At 42.0% G+C, this 18,944-nt stretch overlaps 1 protein-coding gene across 1 annotated transcript; it reads right to left on the bottom strand.

Annotated features, from left to right (window-relative positions):
* Positions 1-10,467: 10,467 nt before the first annotated feature.
* On the bottom strand, positions 10,468-18,008 carry LHFPL5 (LHFPL tetraspan subfamily member 5). The gene is made up of 4 exons (XM_063444687.1): positions 17,751-18,008; positions 13,731-14,223; positions 13,279-13,515; positions 10,468-10,659 (listed from the first exon to the last, which is right to left on the bottom strand). Exons 2-4 carry the CDS (start codon positions 14,140-14,142, stop codon positions 10,643-10,645), a joined length of 666 nt encoding a protein of 221 aa, XP_063300757.1. The 5' UTR covers positions 14,143-14,223; positions 17,751-18,008; the 3' UTR covers positions 10,468-10,642.
* Positions 18,009-18,944: the final 936 nt, after the last annotated feature.

The following is an 18,944-nucleotide window of genomic DNA, read 5'->3' as shown; positions in this document are numbered from 1 at the left end:
TATGTTACTTTTTAACTCTTGAGTATGAAGTTGTTTCTCTTCCTTTGCACCCAATTTCCATGTGATCAACCAAACACCCATTGATGTAGCACTGTCTCGGATAGCACTTTTAACTTCGTATATATCACAATACCCACATTCTGCGTGGCAATTTTATTTTAAAACTGCATGTGTTTAAGCACTTTGGAGGAGTATTGGATAGGTGAGTTATATTCTCATCATTGCAGGGTATTCAGCAATTACACAGGCTTTGATTACACTGTTGCTTTCTTAAAAAAAGGTGCCTGGTTGTGGCTCAGGCATTTAATCTATTTTTTCAGAGAAAATGCAGTGTTTACATTACCGCCTAGAGATAACTCCACTGGCCAATCCTCCGGTGGCTGCTAGAGGTGCTTCCTGGGGCAGTGCTGCACACTGTACAGCACTGTCATTTAGTTTCCTCACCCTCTGCATGCAGACACTGAACTTTCCTCATACAAATGCATTGATTCAATGGATCTCTACGAGGAGAAGCTGATTGACCAGGGCTGTGTTTGACTTTTGCTGGGTCTGCCCAAGGGAGGGATCGGGGGGCTAGATGGTGCTTTTAACACTATAGAGTCAAGAATACATGTTTGTGCTCCTGACCCTAAAGTGTTGCTTTAACATGTGTGTTTTCTTCTTTCAGGTGTACATTATTGTCCTTATATTTTTTTTATCCACACACATAAGGAACAAGCACTTTCAAATAGTGGGTTAAGTATACTTTTATTGCAAATTCAGGGTTTCTCTAATTGGATCATCTATATTGGGGATTATCTATGTTTCATATACTTTTGTGAGCTTAACACAACCAAGGTCAGAGTTCTGATTAAAACAAAATGTAAACAAAACCTGGAATTTGAACTATATGTCTGTTTAACCATAATTTATCTCTTTCAAATTGAGTGCACCTACACTTATTATATATCATTTTGTTCAGGAGAAACAGGGCTTTCATTTCACATGATATGTTTATATATGAAACTTAATTTATTATAAACAAAATCTAAATAGTGTTGAACTTTTATTTTTTAAGTCTGTCTGGCATTTTAACTGTGAATGTCATGTTGTGTCAATACTGTTAGCTTTTACTGCAATAAAACGCACATATTTTGTATTCAGCAATGTCTCAAGAGTGCAACATTACCCACCTTGTCCAAGTGTTATGAAGTTGTGGGAAAATACTGGGTCAAATGTATGTTAATACATTACGTTGTGGGAAGTTAATGGGCCAAAAGGGGTTTTCCCTTTTTCAATTTTTACCCATTGAAATTTGCCAGATTGGTTTGCAAGGCCTATGTCACCTTTGAGAACGTAGGGCAACCCAATAATTAAAATTACCCCCATCATGGCATACCATTTGCAAGTAAACCACCCAGGGTATTCATCTCGTCTTATGTTTTAATATTTTAAAACACTCATATTTGTGTTCAGCGAAGTATCATGAGTACAACAGTATCTCTCATGCCCAGGTTTTATGGTGTTTTGAAACGTTACAGGGTCAAACATAGGGCTTGCGAATTATATTCTTTGGACTTTCTGCTTGGGCTGTCAGGCAGGTCTCTCAATTTATAATTGATAAAATCACATAATTATGTACAATTAGTAAGAATATACATATAAATTAATATATATATATATGTATATATTAATATTTTTTATTTTTTTTAAAAATTTTTTTATAATTCTTTATTTTTCGTGCAATGGATTGTACAGCAAGCCTGCGGTGCCACAACAGCAAGTACAGGCATAGGAAGGCATACATTATCATGACATGTTTCACTTGCACATTTTGTTTTATAACAAGATGTATACATACGGTTAGTGGTAATAGGTTGAGTAATGCATATTGAGAAATAACAAAGAGCTTAAACTTTACCATTAATACTAACTAGATGCTTAATAACTGAAGATAATCATGCTAGATGGTCTGAGGGGACACACACGAGGACTATGTTAGGGACTTTGGGTATCCCGCCGTGGAGCTTAGATGCTTTGCTGGGTCTGGAAGTGGGACAGCTGGGGTATACAATATTCAACCTGACCGTAGCAATTATAAATCCCACTGCATGTGTGGTAGGGACACTTAAGGTCTTGGTTAATAAGTGATTGGGGGTTAATAGCCTGCCGGGCTTATGTTGGTTGATCAAGCTTATGGTGCTTTCTATTTTGCACATGGCAGGGTCACAGGGGAGATCCTAGGAAGCTACCCTCGTCTAGAATGTGGGTTTTCCCCTAAAACATTGCTACATAAGATATAATAATACATTGCTGGCCCCACGGCTTGCAGTGTCTGCGGGTGTGATGGTGTTCCGTCTCAGCCAGCAATGGTATGTTTTTCAGCTTGACGCCGAGATCAGCCGATGCCCCGTTAGGGGGGTTACAGAGTCCCGTGACAGTTCAAGAAGTGTGCTCCGTGGCTTGTCTGAGTGGGGGTTTGCATCTGTGTGAGGTACGTGGTTGTGGTTCGTTGGGTGCCGCCCGGGTCTCCCTGGCCCTGCCGGGTCCCATCTCTGAGTTGGGGGTTGGTGTTGGAGGGTCCCCTCTGTGTGTCGTGTGTGCAGACTGGGTATGGTAGGGTTTTTGTTTCCGCGGAGCCCCGTCCTCGGTAAGGTCAGTCGTTTGTGTTTTCGGGAGCCTCGTCTGTTTTGGCGCCTTTTTCGTGTTCTGCCTTTAGGAGGGAGTATGCGTCTGTGTTGGGAGCATGTCGGCAGCGCCAAGGGTGAGTGTTTAGTTGGTTTGCTGCTCCCTGGCTGCCATTTTCCTCCAGAATTTAGCGATTAGCTCGTCCAGCTTAGCCATGTAGTCAGGATGTTCTGCTTGTCTAGCCCGCGTGGCAGTGGCCATTTTGCAGGGCCGCATTTCAACTTGCTGCTCGCGTGACTCTTTCTGTGGGGTCTCCACATATGCATACCCCCTCAGAGTTGGACCGGGATAACCCCCACCAGTCCGGGGGGAGGAGCAGGGCCTCAGTGGGTCTGGGTCTCCGGTTCATAGACTGGGAGAGCGGCTGTCTCTCCCCTTCCCCGTCGTCCGCAGGCCACTTCCAGCTACTTTGGGCTCTCGATCTCCAAGACGCTCGGGAAAAATATCAGGCATGTCACCGGGTTCTCCCCTGTTCGGGTAGCGTATTCCGGTATATTGTTTATATTGAGTTTGAGTATTTGTGGGAGATCGGCAAACTGAACGGGAGCTCAGCCTACATGCGACCGCTTAGCTTGCTGGCTTGGCCCCGCCCCCCATATATTAATATTTTCAATATTTTTATTTTAAAATTTATTATAATTAAATCATTTTGTATAATATGTAAATATTAATAAAATGTATAATTTCATTATAGAAACTAGTGTTAAGACCTGTATCTAATTAATTAAAATATAACTTTTTTATTGCATACTAAATAAAAAATATTAATTGACCTTTCAGTTTGCCATCAAAAACCTTCATAAGGACAATTGTAAGTAATAAAAGTAAATTGGATACAAGTTCTAACCAGGTGTGCCGCCCCCAAATACCCACTCGGGCTTCCCCAGTGTTCCCCTGTCCCTGGGGTCCAGTGGGGCTGTGTTAGGCAGCGAGGGAGCTCTTATTTCCCTGCTCTGCTCCCTCATGCGCCGTTTGCTGATGCTGTGGGACCCAGAATATGACGTCATTCCGGCTCCCGCCATCGGTAGACAACCCATGAGGCGCGAGGGAGCAGAGCAGGGAAATCAGAGCTCCCTCGCCGCCTCTGATTCTAACACAGCTGCACGCCTCCCAGCAGCCCTACCGGACCCCAGGGACAGATCCACGTCAGCTCTCCAGGTAGGGCGGCTGGGTGGAAAATGTTAATTTATAATTGTAATAATTAGTGAGTGTATGTGTGTGTGTGTGTGTACGTGTATGTGAGTGTTTTTCAAATCAGTGAGTCTTTGTCATTGTGTGTGTGTGTGTGTGACTATCAGTTTGTGTGTGTTAAATCAGTTAGTCCGTGTCTGTCAGTGACATCTGTGTGTTTGTCTTTGAGTGAATGTGTGTGTCTCTGTCAGAGTGTGTGCTTAAAGGGACGCTTCAGGCACCCAGACCACTTTAACTCATTGAAGTGGTCTGGGTGCAGTGTCCCAGTCCCCTTAACCCTGCAAGTGTAATTATTGCAGGATCTCAGAAACTGCAATAATTACCTTGAGGAGTTTACTCCACATCTAGTCTACCAGAGGGACTTCCAGGTGGTTATGTTGCCTAACTGATGCTGGATGTCCTCACGCTGTGCATGAGGACATTCTGCGTCTGCTAAATCCCCATAGGAAAGAATTGATACAATGCTTTCCTATGAGGAAGCCTAATGCAAGCGCGGTGGAGGAGCCAGACCTAGTGCCTAGGGACACCAGTGCTGGATTCAGGTAAGTGACTGAAGTTTTCACTGGGTTTTCACCTCTTCAGTGTTGAGTGGGTGGTGAGGGGGCACTATAGGGAACTATAGTGCCAGGAAAACAGCTTTGTTTTAATCATGCCTAGGGCAGCACAAAACCAAAATACACTGCTGGCACGATTATTGTGTTTTTGTTTTAATATAATTTCATTATAATTGTATTTTGATATTAATAGATATGTATATATACACAGTGCCTTGCAAAAGTATTCACCCCCTTGGCATTTTTCGTGTTTTGTTGCCTCACCACCTGGAATTAACATGGATTGTTTGAGGATTTGCATTTAATTTACAGAACATGCCCACAACTTTGAATATGTATTTTTTTTTTATTATTATTATTATTATTGTGAAGCAAACAACAAATAGGACAGAATAACAGAAAAAGTTAATGTGGATAACTATTCACCCCCCTAAAGTCAATATTTTGTAGAGCCATCTTTTGCAGCAATCGCAGCTCCAAGACACTTTGGATAAGTCTCTATGAGCTTGCCACATCTTACCACTGGGATTTTTGCCCATTCCTCCTTGCAAAACTGCTCCATCATATTCAAGTTGGATTGTTTGCACTTGTGACCACATTCTTTATTGGATTGAGGTCTGGGCTTTGACTAGGCCATTCCAACACATTTACATGTTTCCCCTTAAACCACTTAAGTGGCTTTAGCAGTGTGTTTAGGGTCATTGTCCTGCTGGAAGGTGAACCTCTGTCCTAGCCTCAAATCAATCACAGAGTGGTACAGGTTTTGCTCAAGAATATCCCTGTATTTAACACCATGCATCTTTCCCTCAACTCTGACTAGTTTCCCAGTCCCGGTTTCTGAAAAACATCCCCACAGCATGATGCTGCCACCACCATGTTTCACTGTGGGGATGGTGTTCTTTGGGTGATGTGTTGGGTTTGCGCGAGACATAGCGTTTTCTTTGAAAAGTTTAATTTTAGTCTCATCAGACCAGAGCACCTTCCTCCATACATTTTGAGTTTGCGAAAAGGCATGTGGGAGACTCCCAAAATGTGCCATTTTGTTTTTTGCTGAAAGTAATGGCTTTCTTTTGGCCACTCTGCCATAAAGCCCAACTCTATGGAGCGTATGGCTTATTGTCGTCCTGTGTACAGATACTCCAGTCTCTGCTGTGGAACTCTGCAGCTCCTCCAGGGTTACCATAGGTGCTGCCTCTCTGATTAATGCCCTCCTTGCTTGGTCCGTGAGTTTTGGTGGGCGGACGTCTCTTGGCAGGTTTGCTGTTGTGCCATGTTCTTTCCATTTGGTTATGCTAGATTTGATGGTGCTCCTTGGGATCATCAAAAATGTGGATATTTTTTTATAACCTAACCCTGACTTGTACTTCTCAACAACATTGTCCCTTACTTGTTTGGAGAGTTCCTTGGTCTTCATGGCAGTGTTTGGTTAGTGGTGCCTCTTGCTTAGGTGTTGCAGCCTCTGGGGCCTTTCAAAAAAGGTGTGTATATGTAATGACAGATCATGTGACACTTAGATTACACACAGGTAGACATTATTTCACTAATTATGTGACTTCTGAAGGTAATTGGTTGCACCAGAGCTTTTTATGGGCTTCATAACAAAGGGGGTGAAGACATACGCACATGCCAATTCTCTGTTTTCTATTTCTAAAAAAACTGTTTTATGTATATATTTTTCTCCAGGGGCGGACTGAGAACCCTCAGGGCCCCCGGGCAAAATAAATCAAGGGCCCCCTTACAGGCCCCACCCATACTCCGCAGCAAGCGCCACCCATGTCCCGCCTCCATGCACCGCCTCCAGCCACACCCTACACAATCTTTAGACACAAGGAACAAAAGTGCAATAATCCCTTCAAGGCCCCAGTAGAGATTACAATTGAGGGCTAATGGGCCATGGAGGGGGGTCTTTCTAGCAGAGGCTATCTCAGTGTCCTTTAGAGAGTGTGTTAGAAAGAATCCCCTCCAGGCCCTATTAGAGACTACAATGGAGTCTAACAGGCTTGGAAGGGGGTCTTTCTAACAGAGGCCATCTCAGTGTCCCTGCTGGAAACAGTCGCCTCCAGGCCCCAGTAGAGACTACAATTGAGGGCTAATGGGCCATGGAGGGGGGGGAGCATTCTAGCAGAGGCTATCTCAGTGTCCTTTAGAGAGTGTGTTAGAAAGAATTTCCTCCAGGTCCCATTAGAGACTACAATGGAGTCTAATGGGGCCTGGAGGGGGGTCTCTCCAACACTCTGGTTCCTATTCACAATATAGCAACACAACATAGCTGATACCTAGGCCAAGTTGGCTCCTCTTACCTTAATTACTGTTGCTGGCTGGCAGTCTGTGGGCTTGCTGGAAGGCTGTGGGCTTACTGGCTGCGGCTGGCAGGCTGTGGGCTTGCTGGCAGGCTGTGGGCTTGCTGGCTACTGTCGGCAGGCTGTGGGCTTGCTGGCTGCGGCTGGCAGGCTGTGGGCTTGCTGGAAGGCTGTGGGCTTACTGGCTGCGGCTGGCAGGCTGTGGGCTTGCTGGCAGGCTGTGGGCTTACTGGCTACTGCCGGCAGGCTGTGGGCTTGCTGGCTGCGGCTGGCAGGCTGTGGGCTTGCTGGCTGCGGCTGGCAGGCTGTGGCTTGCTGGCTGGCAGGCTGTGGCTTGCTGGCTGCGGTTGGCAGGCTGTGGGATTGCTGGCTTTAAGCCTAACTGGTGGCCTGTAGGCTGGCTGGCTGTCTACTGGCCAGCCTGTGGGCTGGCTGGCCTGTGGGTTGGCTGGCTTGCTGGCTACTGGGGCACTCGTAGATTATTTAAAGAAATAATCCATGCACAATAACCACTACTACTCTGTGTAGTCGTTATGGTGCCAGGAGGGCCGGGCCCCCCTCCCAGAGTAAGTAGTCAAACCGTTTAAGAACAGTTTGACAACTTACCTGGGGTCTGCTGGGATATGAGGCTGTAATAGGGTATAGGAGCAGTGGTGCAATGTGTAAGGGGTGCAGTCTGTGTGAAAGGTTCAGTGTGTGTGAGGTGGTGTAGTGTGTGAATGTGTAGGGTGTGTGGGGCAATGTGTGTACGAGGGGGCTGTGTATGTGTGTGGCAATGTTAGTATGGGGGGCTGTGTGTGTATGGGTGGGCAGTGTATGTGTGTGTGTGTGAGGCAATGTGTGTAAATGTGTATGGTGTGTGTGGGGGCAGTGTGTGTGTAGGGTGTGTGTGGGGGCAGTGTGTGTGTATGGGGGGCAGTGTGTGAATGTGTATGGTGTGGGGGCAGTGTGTTTATGGGGCTAAAGTTCACTCTCACCACTGCGACCACCAGGAATACCTGGTGGTCACAGTGTTGAGAGTGAACTCTAGCCCGTAGCTCCAGGGCTAGAGTTTACTCTTGCAAGAGCCGTAACGTTGCCGTGGTAACCGCGGCAATGATCTGTGCTCGTGCAAGAAGGACCCAGAGGAGCTGCAGGCTGAGCTCCCGGGTCCTCTCTTCCTCCCTCCCCTGCCGGCTGCCCGCACGGTGCCTGCGGACAGGGGAGGGGGCAATTGCCCTCCTCTTACTCCCCCCTCCCCCTCTTCTTACCCCCTTCTTACTCCCACTCTCTTCTTACCCCCATTCTTACTCTCCCCTCTTCTTACTCCCCCCTCCCCCTCTCCTTACTCCCCCTTCTTACTCTCCCCATCTTCTTACTCCCCCTCCCCCTCTTCTTACTCCTCCCTCTTCTTACTCCCCCCTCTTCTTACCCCCTCCCCGCTCTTCTTACCCCCCTCCCCCTTCTTCTTACTCCCCCCTCCCCTCTTCTTACCCCCTTTACTCCCCCCCTCTTCTTAATCTCCCCTCTTCTTACCCCCTCCCCCCTCTTCTTACTCTCCCCTCCCCCTCTTCTTACTCCCCCCTTCCTCTTTTACTCCCCCTCTTCTTACTCCCCACTCCCTTCTTACCCCCTCCCTCTTCTTACCCCCTCTCTTCTTACCCCCTCCCTCTCTCTTCTTACCCCCCTCCCTCTCTCTTTTTACCCCCCCTACTCCCCTCTCTCTTTTTACCCCCCTCCCTCTCTCTTTTTACCCCCCCTCTCTCTTTTAACCTCCCCTCTCTCTTTTAACCTCCCCTCCCTCTCTCTTTTAACCCCTCCTCTCTCTTTTAACCCCTCCTCTCTCTTTTAACCCCCCTCCCTCTTTTAACCCCCCTCCCTCTTTTAACCCCCCTCCCTCTTTTAACCCCCCTCCCTCTCTCTTTTAACCCCCCTCCCTCTCTCTTTTAACCCCCCTCTCTCTTTTAACCCCCCTCCCTCTTTTAAACCCCCCTCCCTCTCTCTTTTAACCCATCTCTTTTAACAACCCCCCCTCTCTTTAAACCCCCCTCCCTCTCTCTTTAAACCCCCCTCCCTCTCTCTTTTTACCCCCCCTCCCTCTCTTTTTACCCCCCTCCCTCTCTCTTTTAACCCCCCCTCCCTCTCTCTTTTAACCCGCCCCTCCCTCTCTCTCTCTTTTAACCCCCCCCTCTCTCTTTTAACCCCCCCTCCCTCTTTTAACCCCCCCTCCCTCTCTCTTTTAACCCCCCCCCCCCTCTCCCCTCCCTCTCTCTTTTTACCCCCTCCCCGTAGCGTGGCCGAGAGGCTCTGCGTCCGCGGTGCCGACCGGATTGATAGGAAGGTGCACACACACTGAGTGTGCACCTTCCTGTCAGTCCAGCCGGGTACAAGAAACAGAAACTCCTGTTCCGCGCGGAACAGGAGTTTCTGTTTCCTGTACCCGGCCGGACTGACAGGAAGGTGCACACTCAGTGTGTGTGCACCTTCCTATAACTCCGGCCGGCACCGCGGACGCAGAGCAGCTCGGCCACGGGGAGGGGAGGTGAGAAGCTGCAGCCGCCTGAGCGCTCTTAAGAGAGCGCTCAGGCGGCTGCAGCATTTAAAGGGGCGGCCGGGCCCCCCTCCCGGCCGGGCCCTCGGACCATGTCCGAAGTGCCCGACCGGTCAGTCCGCCCCTGTTTTTCTCATTCACTTCACCAACTTAGACTATTGTGTTCTGATCCATCACATAAAATTCAGATTAATAAAACATTGAACTTAAGGCTGTAATGTAACAAAATAGGTAAAAAGTCAAGAGGGGTGAATAATTTTGCAAGGCACTGTATTAATATCAAAGAACACTTATTATGACATTATGTATGTGTTTATATATATATATATATATATATATATATATATATATATATTATAATATAATACATATGTGAACACAGGAGTGTATTTTGTGGAGCATTTATGTGAACGCAGGGATGTTAATGCCACTTATCCCCTTCCCACGTTACTTTTCCTCTCCACATGTCCCTTTATCTGACCTTTTTCCACTTGTCACTTTCTTTTTTCATCCTTGTCCCCTTTTTTCCCTGTCTCTCCCAAATATCATTTGCTTCCTTCTCTACCCATGCCACTGTATGGCCAATAACATTTTCCATATTTGCTAAGATACGTGAATTTGAACAGGTTTTTTTTTTTTTTTTGTGAGTGTACTGTTCCCTAATCTGTATTTTTTATATATTTAGGTCTTTATGGCAGCACTACTACTTAAAAATGCATTGTCTGGGGTTTTGTTTTGTTTTTTTACTTTTTTCAAAAAACTCTTTTTTTTTGTGGCACATGTGTAGACAATTATCATAGCCACATATGTAAATTATTACCCATTTAGACACACAGCTTCCAGCATATTAGGGTGACAGAAGTGGTATCCCACCTCTGTAATAAATGACATCATTGCAGATCAATTGTGATGGTACCACTTCCTCCAGCACCTCAAATTGTATTTACCAAGCCACCATCAGTTGGCAAGCAATATGTCTTTGAGCATCACTGCACTCATGTCTTTAGGAAACGTACAGGTTTATTCACTAAGCTGAAAATACAAAATTGATTTCAAATTTAGGGGAAAAATAGCCAAAATGTAAACATTCTCTAAGTCACCTATGCTTTTAGTTTGGCTACCCAGACCTTAAATTAGATCTGCACTTTGAATTTTCACTTATGTTGAAAGGCTTCATAGGGTTTTTATTATTATTATTTAGTTGCACTTTGATTTACAAAATAAACTTTTTAATTTCACATCAATGAAGGACAGTGTAAGGTCAATTCTGTACAGTAGGCAGGGCCTCTCGTCATAGAGTTAATCACCAGCACCGAGTACTTGCTCTTCTTACAAAAAAGAGAAATGCAAACCAATGAAGCTCCATGAACGTCACTGAAGGCCATCGATGATAATATTTTTCAGCCACCATCTTCTTCTGTAAAAAATTAAAATAAAACAATGAGAATTCTCTCTGGATAGAAATGTGTACTGAAACATTATAACTCGTTTGGTCAAATATGTTGCATTTAATCCTATCTATGGCAGACTGGAAACTACTTTTAGACTGTAGGACCTGTGCACGTTTCTTTTTATAAAAGAACAATTTTGAAAATAGAAAAATTTTGCCTCCGTTTTTACTGATCCTGTATGTTATATTTTTGGACAACTAATGTTAGACCTGTTAGATGAAATCAAAGTGAATTTTTAAATTTAAGGCCAAAATAGCAGAATTGGAAACTTCTCTAAGTAAGCTCTACTTTCAGTTTTGCTACTCTAGCCTTGGGTTAAAAATTCACTTTGATTTAACTTTCATTTTTCACTTTCCCAAATAACTCTGCAAATGCTTGTATCTCCCTTTCCCATATAGGGCTAATGTTAGATTGTTTTGTCATAGTGTTTTCAGGACACATTGCAGAATCTATTTTTGTATTTGCACAATGAAATAATACGATCAGTTTTCATATTTCCTTCTGTTTTAGATCATCTAAAAGGTGACCGGAAAAAATGCACTTAACAGTTCATACCCTTATATGTTTGACTTTAAACTGACCCTGTTTGATTTCTGACAATAGAACATGTCAGTGAGCATTTTCTGAAAATCTTATTTTTGCCAGTATGAAACAATTATGGTTTGTAATGTAAGCATGTGTGTTTTCTGTATCATCAGCCATTAAATCAGCTTTGCACAGTTTAACATAGAGGCTGTTTGTGGTCTGTGTCTTTTGTTATAGTAAATATTTGATACCACTTTCATAGAATAGGGGTATTAACATATCTTTAAAGCTTGTTATTATACAGTACATTTTGTTTTCATTTGTTGTGCTTTTATTGCAAAAGGAAAGAACAGTCCATATGTTTCTGCATTTCGCAAGGCATCTTGATCCATACGGGCAAGAATGTCCACTGGATTGTGCCAGTAAAGCGATCTGTCTCCTGCCTATGCACCTAAATCTGTGTTGGCATAGGAAAGTATTTATCATAACCTTTTAAGTGGTGTAGCTGAAGGGTAAATTCCCAAGCTATAACATTGCAAAAATCCCATGATTCTGAGCAGTTTTAAAACTAAAATATTATCTCATGTGACAGGTGGGGTGAACTATTCCAGCAAATTTGAATTATAATTATTTATATAGCATTATATATAGCAACGTATGAGATAATAGAACGTACTGAGATAATAAGGTCTGAATACGATGTAACTTCTCTACAGAGGATTTGGTTACATTGGGGGACAGGGCAGGCAAGTGGCAGATGAGATTCAATACAAATAAATGTAAAGTCATGCATTTGAGTTAGGGATAACATTAAATGAACAGGACTTGGGAGCGATTATAAATAACAAATTAGGAAATGGTATACAGTGCCGGTGTTCTATCAGAAAAGTATACCTATCAGATTGCTATACCTACATCACCGGAAATTAGGCGAGATCAGCTGGGCGCATGCAGCTATAGAATTCTGATAGATTTCTGGTGGAGGCGGAGCGTGCCGACTCCGATGACACAGGATCAGCTGGGCCACTAACCAGAAGGGTGTACCGCGCATGTGTGCGGCACATCCTTCAGATATAGAAATCTGACAGGTGTACTGCGCATGTGTGCGGCACATCCTTCAGATATAGAAATCTGACAGGTGTACTGCGCATGTGTGCGGCACATCCTTCAGATATAGAAATCTGACAGATGTACTGCGCATGCGTGCGGCACATCCTTCAGATATAGAAATCTGACAGGTGTACTGCGCATGCGTGCGGCACATCCTTCAGATATTTAAATCTGTTGGGTGTACTGCACATGCAATCAAGTTTCTATACTACAGCTTTCACTGTGGAAAGAGGGGAGATGCAGGGTTATGGGGGTGACTCACAGGGGATGGGGAGTTTTAGGGGGTGACTCACAGGAGACCTGTGTCACCTCCTATGATCCCCCCCCCCTCTTGTCCCCCTGTCCCCTGGCATTAATTAATGTGATCAAAATTTAATTGGGTCTCTTTATAAAAGGTCATTTTGTCTCTTTATAAAGGTCTCTTTATAAAAGGTAAGACCCCACCTTGATTATGCAGTGTAATTTTGTGCAGTTTTAAGGAGGATATTGCAGAACTAAAAACATTTCACTGGTGATAATTGAAAATGACTCCAATTGGTAGTTTAGTCTTTTGTTCACCTAGATTACTATGCACCTATGTACCAAAGTGAAATTTCAAATTCAATGCAAAAATTGCAGAACTGGAAAAGTTCTCCAAGTTAACTATGTTTCCAGTTTGGCTAATTTGGCCTAAATTTGAAATTCAGTTTGGTACTTGAACCTGAAAGTCTCTTTGAATTTCTGACATTTCTCGTTTTAGTAAATACTCCTGTCAGTGTTTCAGAAATACAGTATGTTAATCCTGTACGGTGCTCTAGATTTAAATGTTTAGATTGCAGATTTTAGATTTAAATGTTTAGATTGCTGCAATATAGAGGCTTGTCCTAACTGCTACCGCTAGTGGCTCTATGCAGTAGAACCATGTCTTTTGCGGTATGGCAGGAGTAGTAGGACACATGGAGAATTATTACCTTTGTTCTGTATCTTGAAATCTTCTGGCAGCAAGCTATCTTGCCTGTTCCCCAGGACAAAGGCAAGAAAAGAGAGTATAAGGGCATCCATGATTGCAATGATGGCGAGAATATAGGCCCAACGCACTGTACATGCTCCCAATGTATATTTATCGGTCTTATCCCCACACATACGCTTGACCTCTGTAGAGTCCCATCCATCAGGATAAATTAAGCATCCAATCATTAGGCCAGCAGCTGTATAGGAAACATTGAGGAAAAAACAATGGTGTAATATGCAAATAGAAGCAAAAGTGGAGGGAGTAAATGTAACAATTCAACAGATAAAGGAAATAAATATAAACAAATAGTGATGGAAAATACATAATGTAAATTATGACACAATGAATTGTCCTTGGTTCTAGGGTAAGTTGCCCAAGTCAAACAGATGAAAACAACTTCTGTTCTCTTACCTGCAGCTAACTGCATCCATGCACAGATCTTGTACACGGTGGCTGAATTGCAGAAAAAGAAAAGACTGAAACATAACATAGAGCCCATCACCAGGAACATTGAGATCCCTACAAAAAACATGGCTGTCTTGAAAGCTCCCGAAGGAATACTTTCAAAGTCCAAGGCACTTCCCTTACAGATAAGTTCTGAAGTCAAAGCATTGCCAATACAATAACTGAACAGGCCAAAATAGCCAGCTTGTGGGGTGTTTAGGCTGTCACCGATCCAGTAAGGTTGGATAAAGACTTCGACCATGACGATGTTGAAGCAGATTGTGAACACGGCCCATAATACACCGATAGCACGAGCATTGCGTACATAGTTAGTGTGGTAGATTCTGGCTGCTTCTTGGGCTGGGAGCAACTGAACCATGATGATACGAATATTCTGATGTCCTCAAAGATTCAACCCAAACATAAAAGTCATATCAGACACCAGTTTATAGAATGAAGCCTGCAGGTAAAAAACAAACAAACCATAAAACGCCATTAGTTTAAATTCATCTTATAGGCTAGCCATGATATCATGAATGACAGTAGCAGCTGGTAAAAATATGATCATTATAAAGCTACCTCTAACATGTCCAAAAGTACCATACAGAAGATATGATATTTATGTTCACAACGTGGTCTGACCTGACTCTTTTTTTTTCTTGATCTTGCCGAAACCATAACAGTACTGCTTTATTTCTATCGTCTTCTACGCTATATCAACTGGCATACCTGGTCCAGGTATAATTATTCTTGCAATGTATTTGTCAGCTTTAGAAAATTAACCCACAAGCATATAATTAATAATGCCTTATATGTTTCATTTAGTTTCACGTTTAGAGCATGATTGGGTAATCTTTTTCCCCGTATAGTGGGACAGTGTTATAAATAGCAATGCTATACCTTTTATTCATTACTTGTACAAATTCAATAAGTCCTTTTTGTGACAATGTTTTAAAATGTGTAAGGCACGGATGCTATCTGATAAAGAAATAGCAAAACAAAGATGGTTATTAAACAAACCAAAACATAGTGAATATACTGTGTATGATGGAATGTGCAATAACGTTTAACATTTATACAATAATGCACACCAATACTTACATTTTAGTGTTGTAGTCTTCTTCGTTCCAAAGCATCTTTGACATAATTAAAAATACAACACAATAGTGCGCTCTGTTAAACACTGTGATCAACACCAAAAGCAACCTTCTGAATGGGATCTTAAAGGGTCTCTATAGGCACCAAAACCACTTTATCTCATTGAAGTGGTCTTGGTGCAGTGTTACTGTTCTCTTAATCGTGCCATGTCCAACATTGCAGTTTTTTGAGAAACAGTAATGTTTACATTAAAGGTTTATGGCTGCCTCTAGTCTACCAGACAGCCACAAGAGGCACTTTCTGGATTTTCACAGAGTTTGGTTCTGTGAAATAATGCTGGACATCCTCATGCTTTCCTATGGGGAACGTCTAATGCACAAGTGGTGCTCGCTGCGCATGCACATTAGGTCCCCGTCCCTCCATAGACTGACATCAGCAGAGGAGGAGTTTGAATCAGGTAAGTGTTTATAGGTTGTTGTTTTTTTACTTTATTTGCTGTTTGTTGGAAGAGGGCACTTTATTGTTAGGAATACAGTTTTGTATTTCTAACACTATAGTTTTTCTTTAAATCGTCTGCTTTGGTTTTTAAGTAGGCTGTGCGTGGTTGGCCCATAATTACCTAATACGTTTTCCTCAAACAGTACCTCAGTACCCAAAATAAAGTAAGTATCTTCCCAAAACAGTATAACAGCATTTAATTTTTTTTTATCATAAACAAAATGTCTGAGTGACTCTTGGATGAAACCAATGAATGCAAAATATGTCAGGGTGATGTTGCATTGATCCTATAGACTGTAAGCTCAGTTAAACAGGGTCCTCTTCAACCTATCGTTCCTGTAAGTTTTCTTGTAACTGTCCTATTTATAGTTAAATCTCCCCTCTCATAATATTGTAAAGCACTACAGACTATGTTGGCGCTATATAAATGGCGATAATAATAATAATAATAATAATAATATATGTGAAAAAGAGTGAAGCTTGACTTGGATGCTTGGGGCATCAAAGTGCCATCGCTTACTTTTGAAATAGACACATTTGTGAGGTTAACTGGTTAATAGCACTCAATGTGCTGTAATATTAGTGACTTTTTAATAGCGTTTTTAAAAAAAAGTTTGACGTTTTTTATACATTTACTTCTGCATTAAGTGGCCAACAAATAACCTGCTTAAAAGCCACAACAAGGGATTTAGCATTGGTAAATGAAATTTCTCATTCAGAATGTTTATTTTGTGGCTGGTCACAGTATTATACAGAGAATACTAATGTGCAGGCCTCCCAAGAATTCAGATTTTGACAAGACAGTCCTGATTTTAGGTCCTGTTCCGCGGTCCCGACTTAGTTGCCTGGTGTCTCAATTTTAGGGATACCAGGGAACAGTCTCCAACAAGCATAGCACAAGGGCATCATTCTATGTGTTTGCTCTATGTTCAGGGCATTAGGACCCTGCAGAGTGTGCCAGGCAGCCAGGCATACATTCATGCCAAGCTGACCTGCCATTAATTTGGTGGACCAAACCCCTTTCCAGGTGGGTCTGCCTATCTAGGTGAAGCCAGTGGTGCAATTTACCCCCTCAGAGCTGGAAGCTATGGATTGTGGCTCACAGAATATTGACTTTGTTTGCTGTTATGAAAGACACATTAAGTGAATTACTGCTGCAATTGTGGGTTTGACCATTGCTTGTTCCTTTTGGCAACTAAACTTGACCCTGTTTGTATTTATTATCAGGGTTATTCAATAAACATTGCATGCCTCCAGCCTGGATTAAAGAAAATCTGGTACCATCCAGGGTTTTTAAACCACAGAATCAAAACATAGATTACAAACTATATCAATGTTTACAATTTGCAATTCTGTTGAATGTAGTGCTGATTTCAGCCTTTCCAGATGCAATAGAACAGTATTGAATCAAATGCTTATAATCTCTAATTATTCACCAGAATTGTCCGTTATGTGTCATTACATAATTTGATGGAATCAAATTTGCAGACAGAGTTGAATTATAATATAACCTTATACATTGCAAATGTTGTCGTTATCACTATTTGGATACCGGCCTCCTAGTTATTCTATGCCATATGCTTTGTTCTGTAATTACATGGAATTGTATCCGTCCTTTACCATCCCTTTTTCTTTCTGTATCTTTCTCCCATGAATGTGTAGGTTATAAAATGCATATTATATGATTATTTTATAACTATGATGTATTAACTTAATATTATTTTATCGTATTTGACTATTTAACCCTTTTGCCCATTGCCTGCTTGTATTGGCAGTGGACGAAATATTGTGGATTTCTGCAGATGCATCTGCACAGCAATTGAATTGAATTGATGAATTTACCTCCTAGTGTATTTGTTTAGAGTAAATCCAGATGAAATTCAGATTTTGATAAATATGCATATCCTTTACTGTATATCAAGTTCACATGTGATCATTTTAAAGCAAACGCCAGATGGTCATGAAAGAGCCTGAATTTATTTTGGTAAATATGAGAACTGTACATTTGATTGCAATTTGGTCGTGTTAGCTGGAAATAGCTAGCTGGTTCCTAGTGAATAACCCACATGGCCGGAAATGTGATTTTTTGTAATGCTTAAATGTTTATATAACTATTACATGGCTACAGATTTAATATGTACTGGTCTTGTGAAAAGATGGGAAAAGGAAAAAAAAAAAAAAGGAATATTTGTTTTCAATACAGTTATGTAGGAATACAGGTATTTATCTCACCCCAGCTTTGGAAGCGTAAGAGCTGCCTTTTAATTTAGAAATTAAAGTGCATTGTGCATGTTTCATATAGCTTGTTAGTAAATTAACCTTAATTATTTTATGATCACTAGACAATTGACACACACACACACACACTAAGAATAAAATGATAACACTGACCTTATTGTACATGTAATGCCAAAGAGCAGAATTTCTTCAAGCTGTCATTAGACCTGCTTATAGGGCCACAGAAATCATAGAATACGCCGCTGCAGCTGCTGTATGTAGGACAAGGGTTTAACTCATATCAATGTGATCTGGGATTGTGTTACTTTCCTTCCAAACAATAGTATCTACCTGTCGTCAATACTGCAGTGTTATGCAGGTGACTTCTGCATTATTTAGACTGAGCGATTGCACGAATGTATCTTGAAACCATTCTAGTATAAGTTCTCCAATTATCCTCCCCAGTGTATTCTGGGAAAGCAGGTAATCTTCTTACTAGTCAGTCTGTCATTCGTGCAGCACTGGGTATTTCCTCTAATCCTCCAGTTAAGGATACATTTAAACAAACATTCTCTGGAGGGTAAAGGAGTTTTATTAAATTAGCCTTTAGCATTTTAATGTATTAGACAGTAAACTACACAGTAAACTACATAATAAAACCTTTCATTCTTTTTACATTTCATTCTTTTGACACAGGGATCCTTATGTCAAAAGAGTGTAAAGAACGTATGATGATCAAGAAATGTAGGCTGAGAAAGCCAACTTTGCACATCTAAGGTATAATCAATAGATGGAGCCAGAATTTTATTGCACCTTTGTACAGCGCTACGGAATCTGATGGCGCTATTTAAATAATAAAATAATAATAATAATAATAGAATAAAATTTTTTTTGTTTTTGTTTAACCCCTTAAGGACACATGACATGTGTGACATGTCATGATTCCCTTTTATTCCAGAAGTTTGGTCCTTAAGGGGTTAAAAAAGCAAGATGTTACTTGCACACTATCCCGAATCCCTATGCACATTCAAATAACAGGCAAACCTCTTAGATGAGCCCTACACCAACAATTTACCTTGCTTCTTTAAGCAAAAAGGTAAAATCTCATAAAAGGGTTATTTTTGTAAGCCCTGCACACTTATTATTTTTTATTAGGGTGGGCGGTAACATACAAAAGCAAATACAAGTATATACAGCAAATAGGGGAAACACTGCTTAGGAAACAGAATGCAGGACAACATAGTGAATGTGCACGAAAAGTGCTAGAAATTTAATATTCCAATTAGCCACTCACACTTTTTTTTTGCCAGAATAATGGCTGGTAAGAAATATCCCATTTGCTGTATATACTTGTTTTGGAAGACAAGA

The sequence above is a fragment of the Pelobates fuscus genome, chromosome 1, assembly GCF_036172605.1.
Source record: "Pelobates fuscus isolate aPelFus1 chromosome 1, aPelFus1.pri, whole genome shotgun sequence".
NCBI classification, from domain to species: domain Eukaryota; kingdom Metazoa; phylum Chordata; class Amphibia; order Anura; family Pelobatidae; genus Pelobates; species Pelobates fuscus.
This window is presented reverse-complemented; position numbering and strand designations above follow the sequence as displayed.

Coding starts and splice junctions, on each gene's coding strand:
- LHFPL5 (XM_063444687.1), bottom strand. CDS start 14,142: ATGGTTCAGTTGCTCCCAGCCCAAGAAGCAGCCAGAATCTACCACACT. Junction 13,516..13,730: donor ATGGATGCAGTTAGCTGCAG/GTAAGAGAACAG, acceptor TTTCCTATACAG/CTGCTGGCCTAATGATTGGA.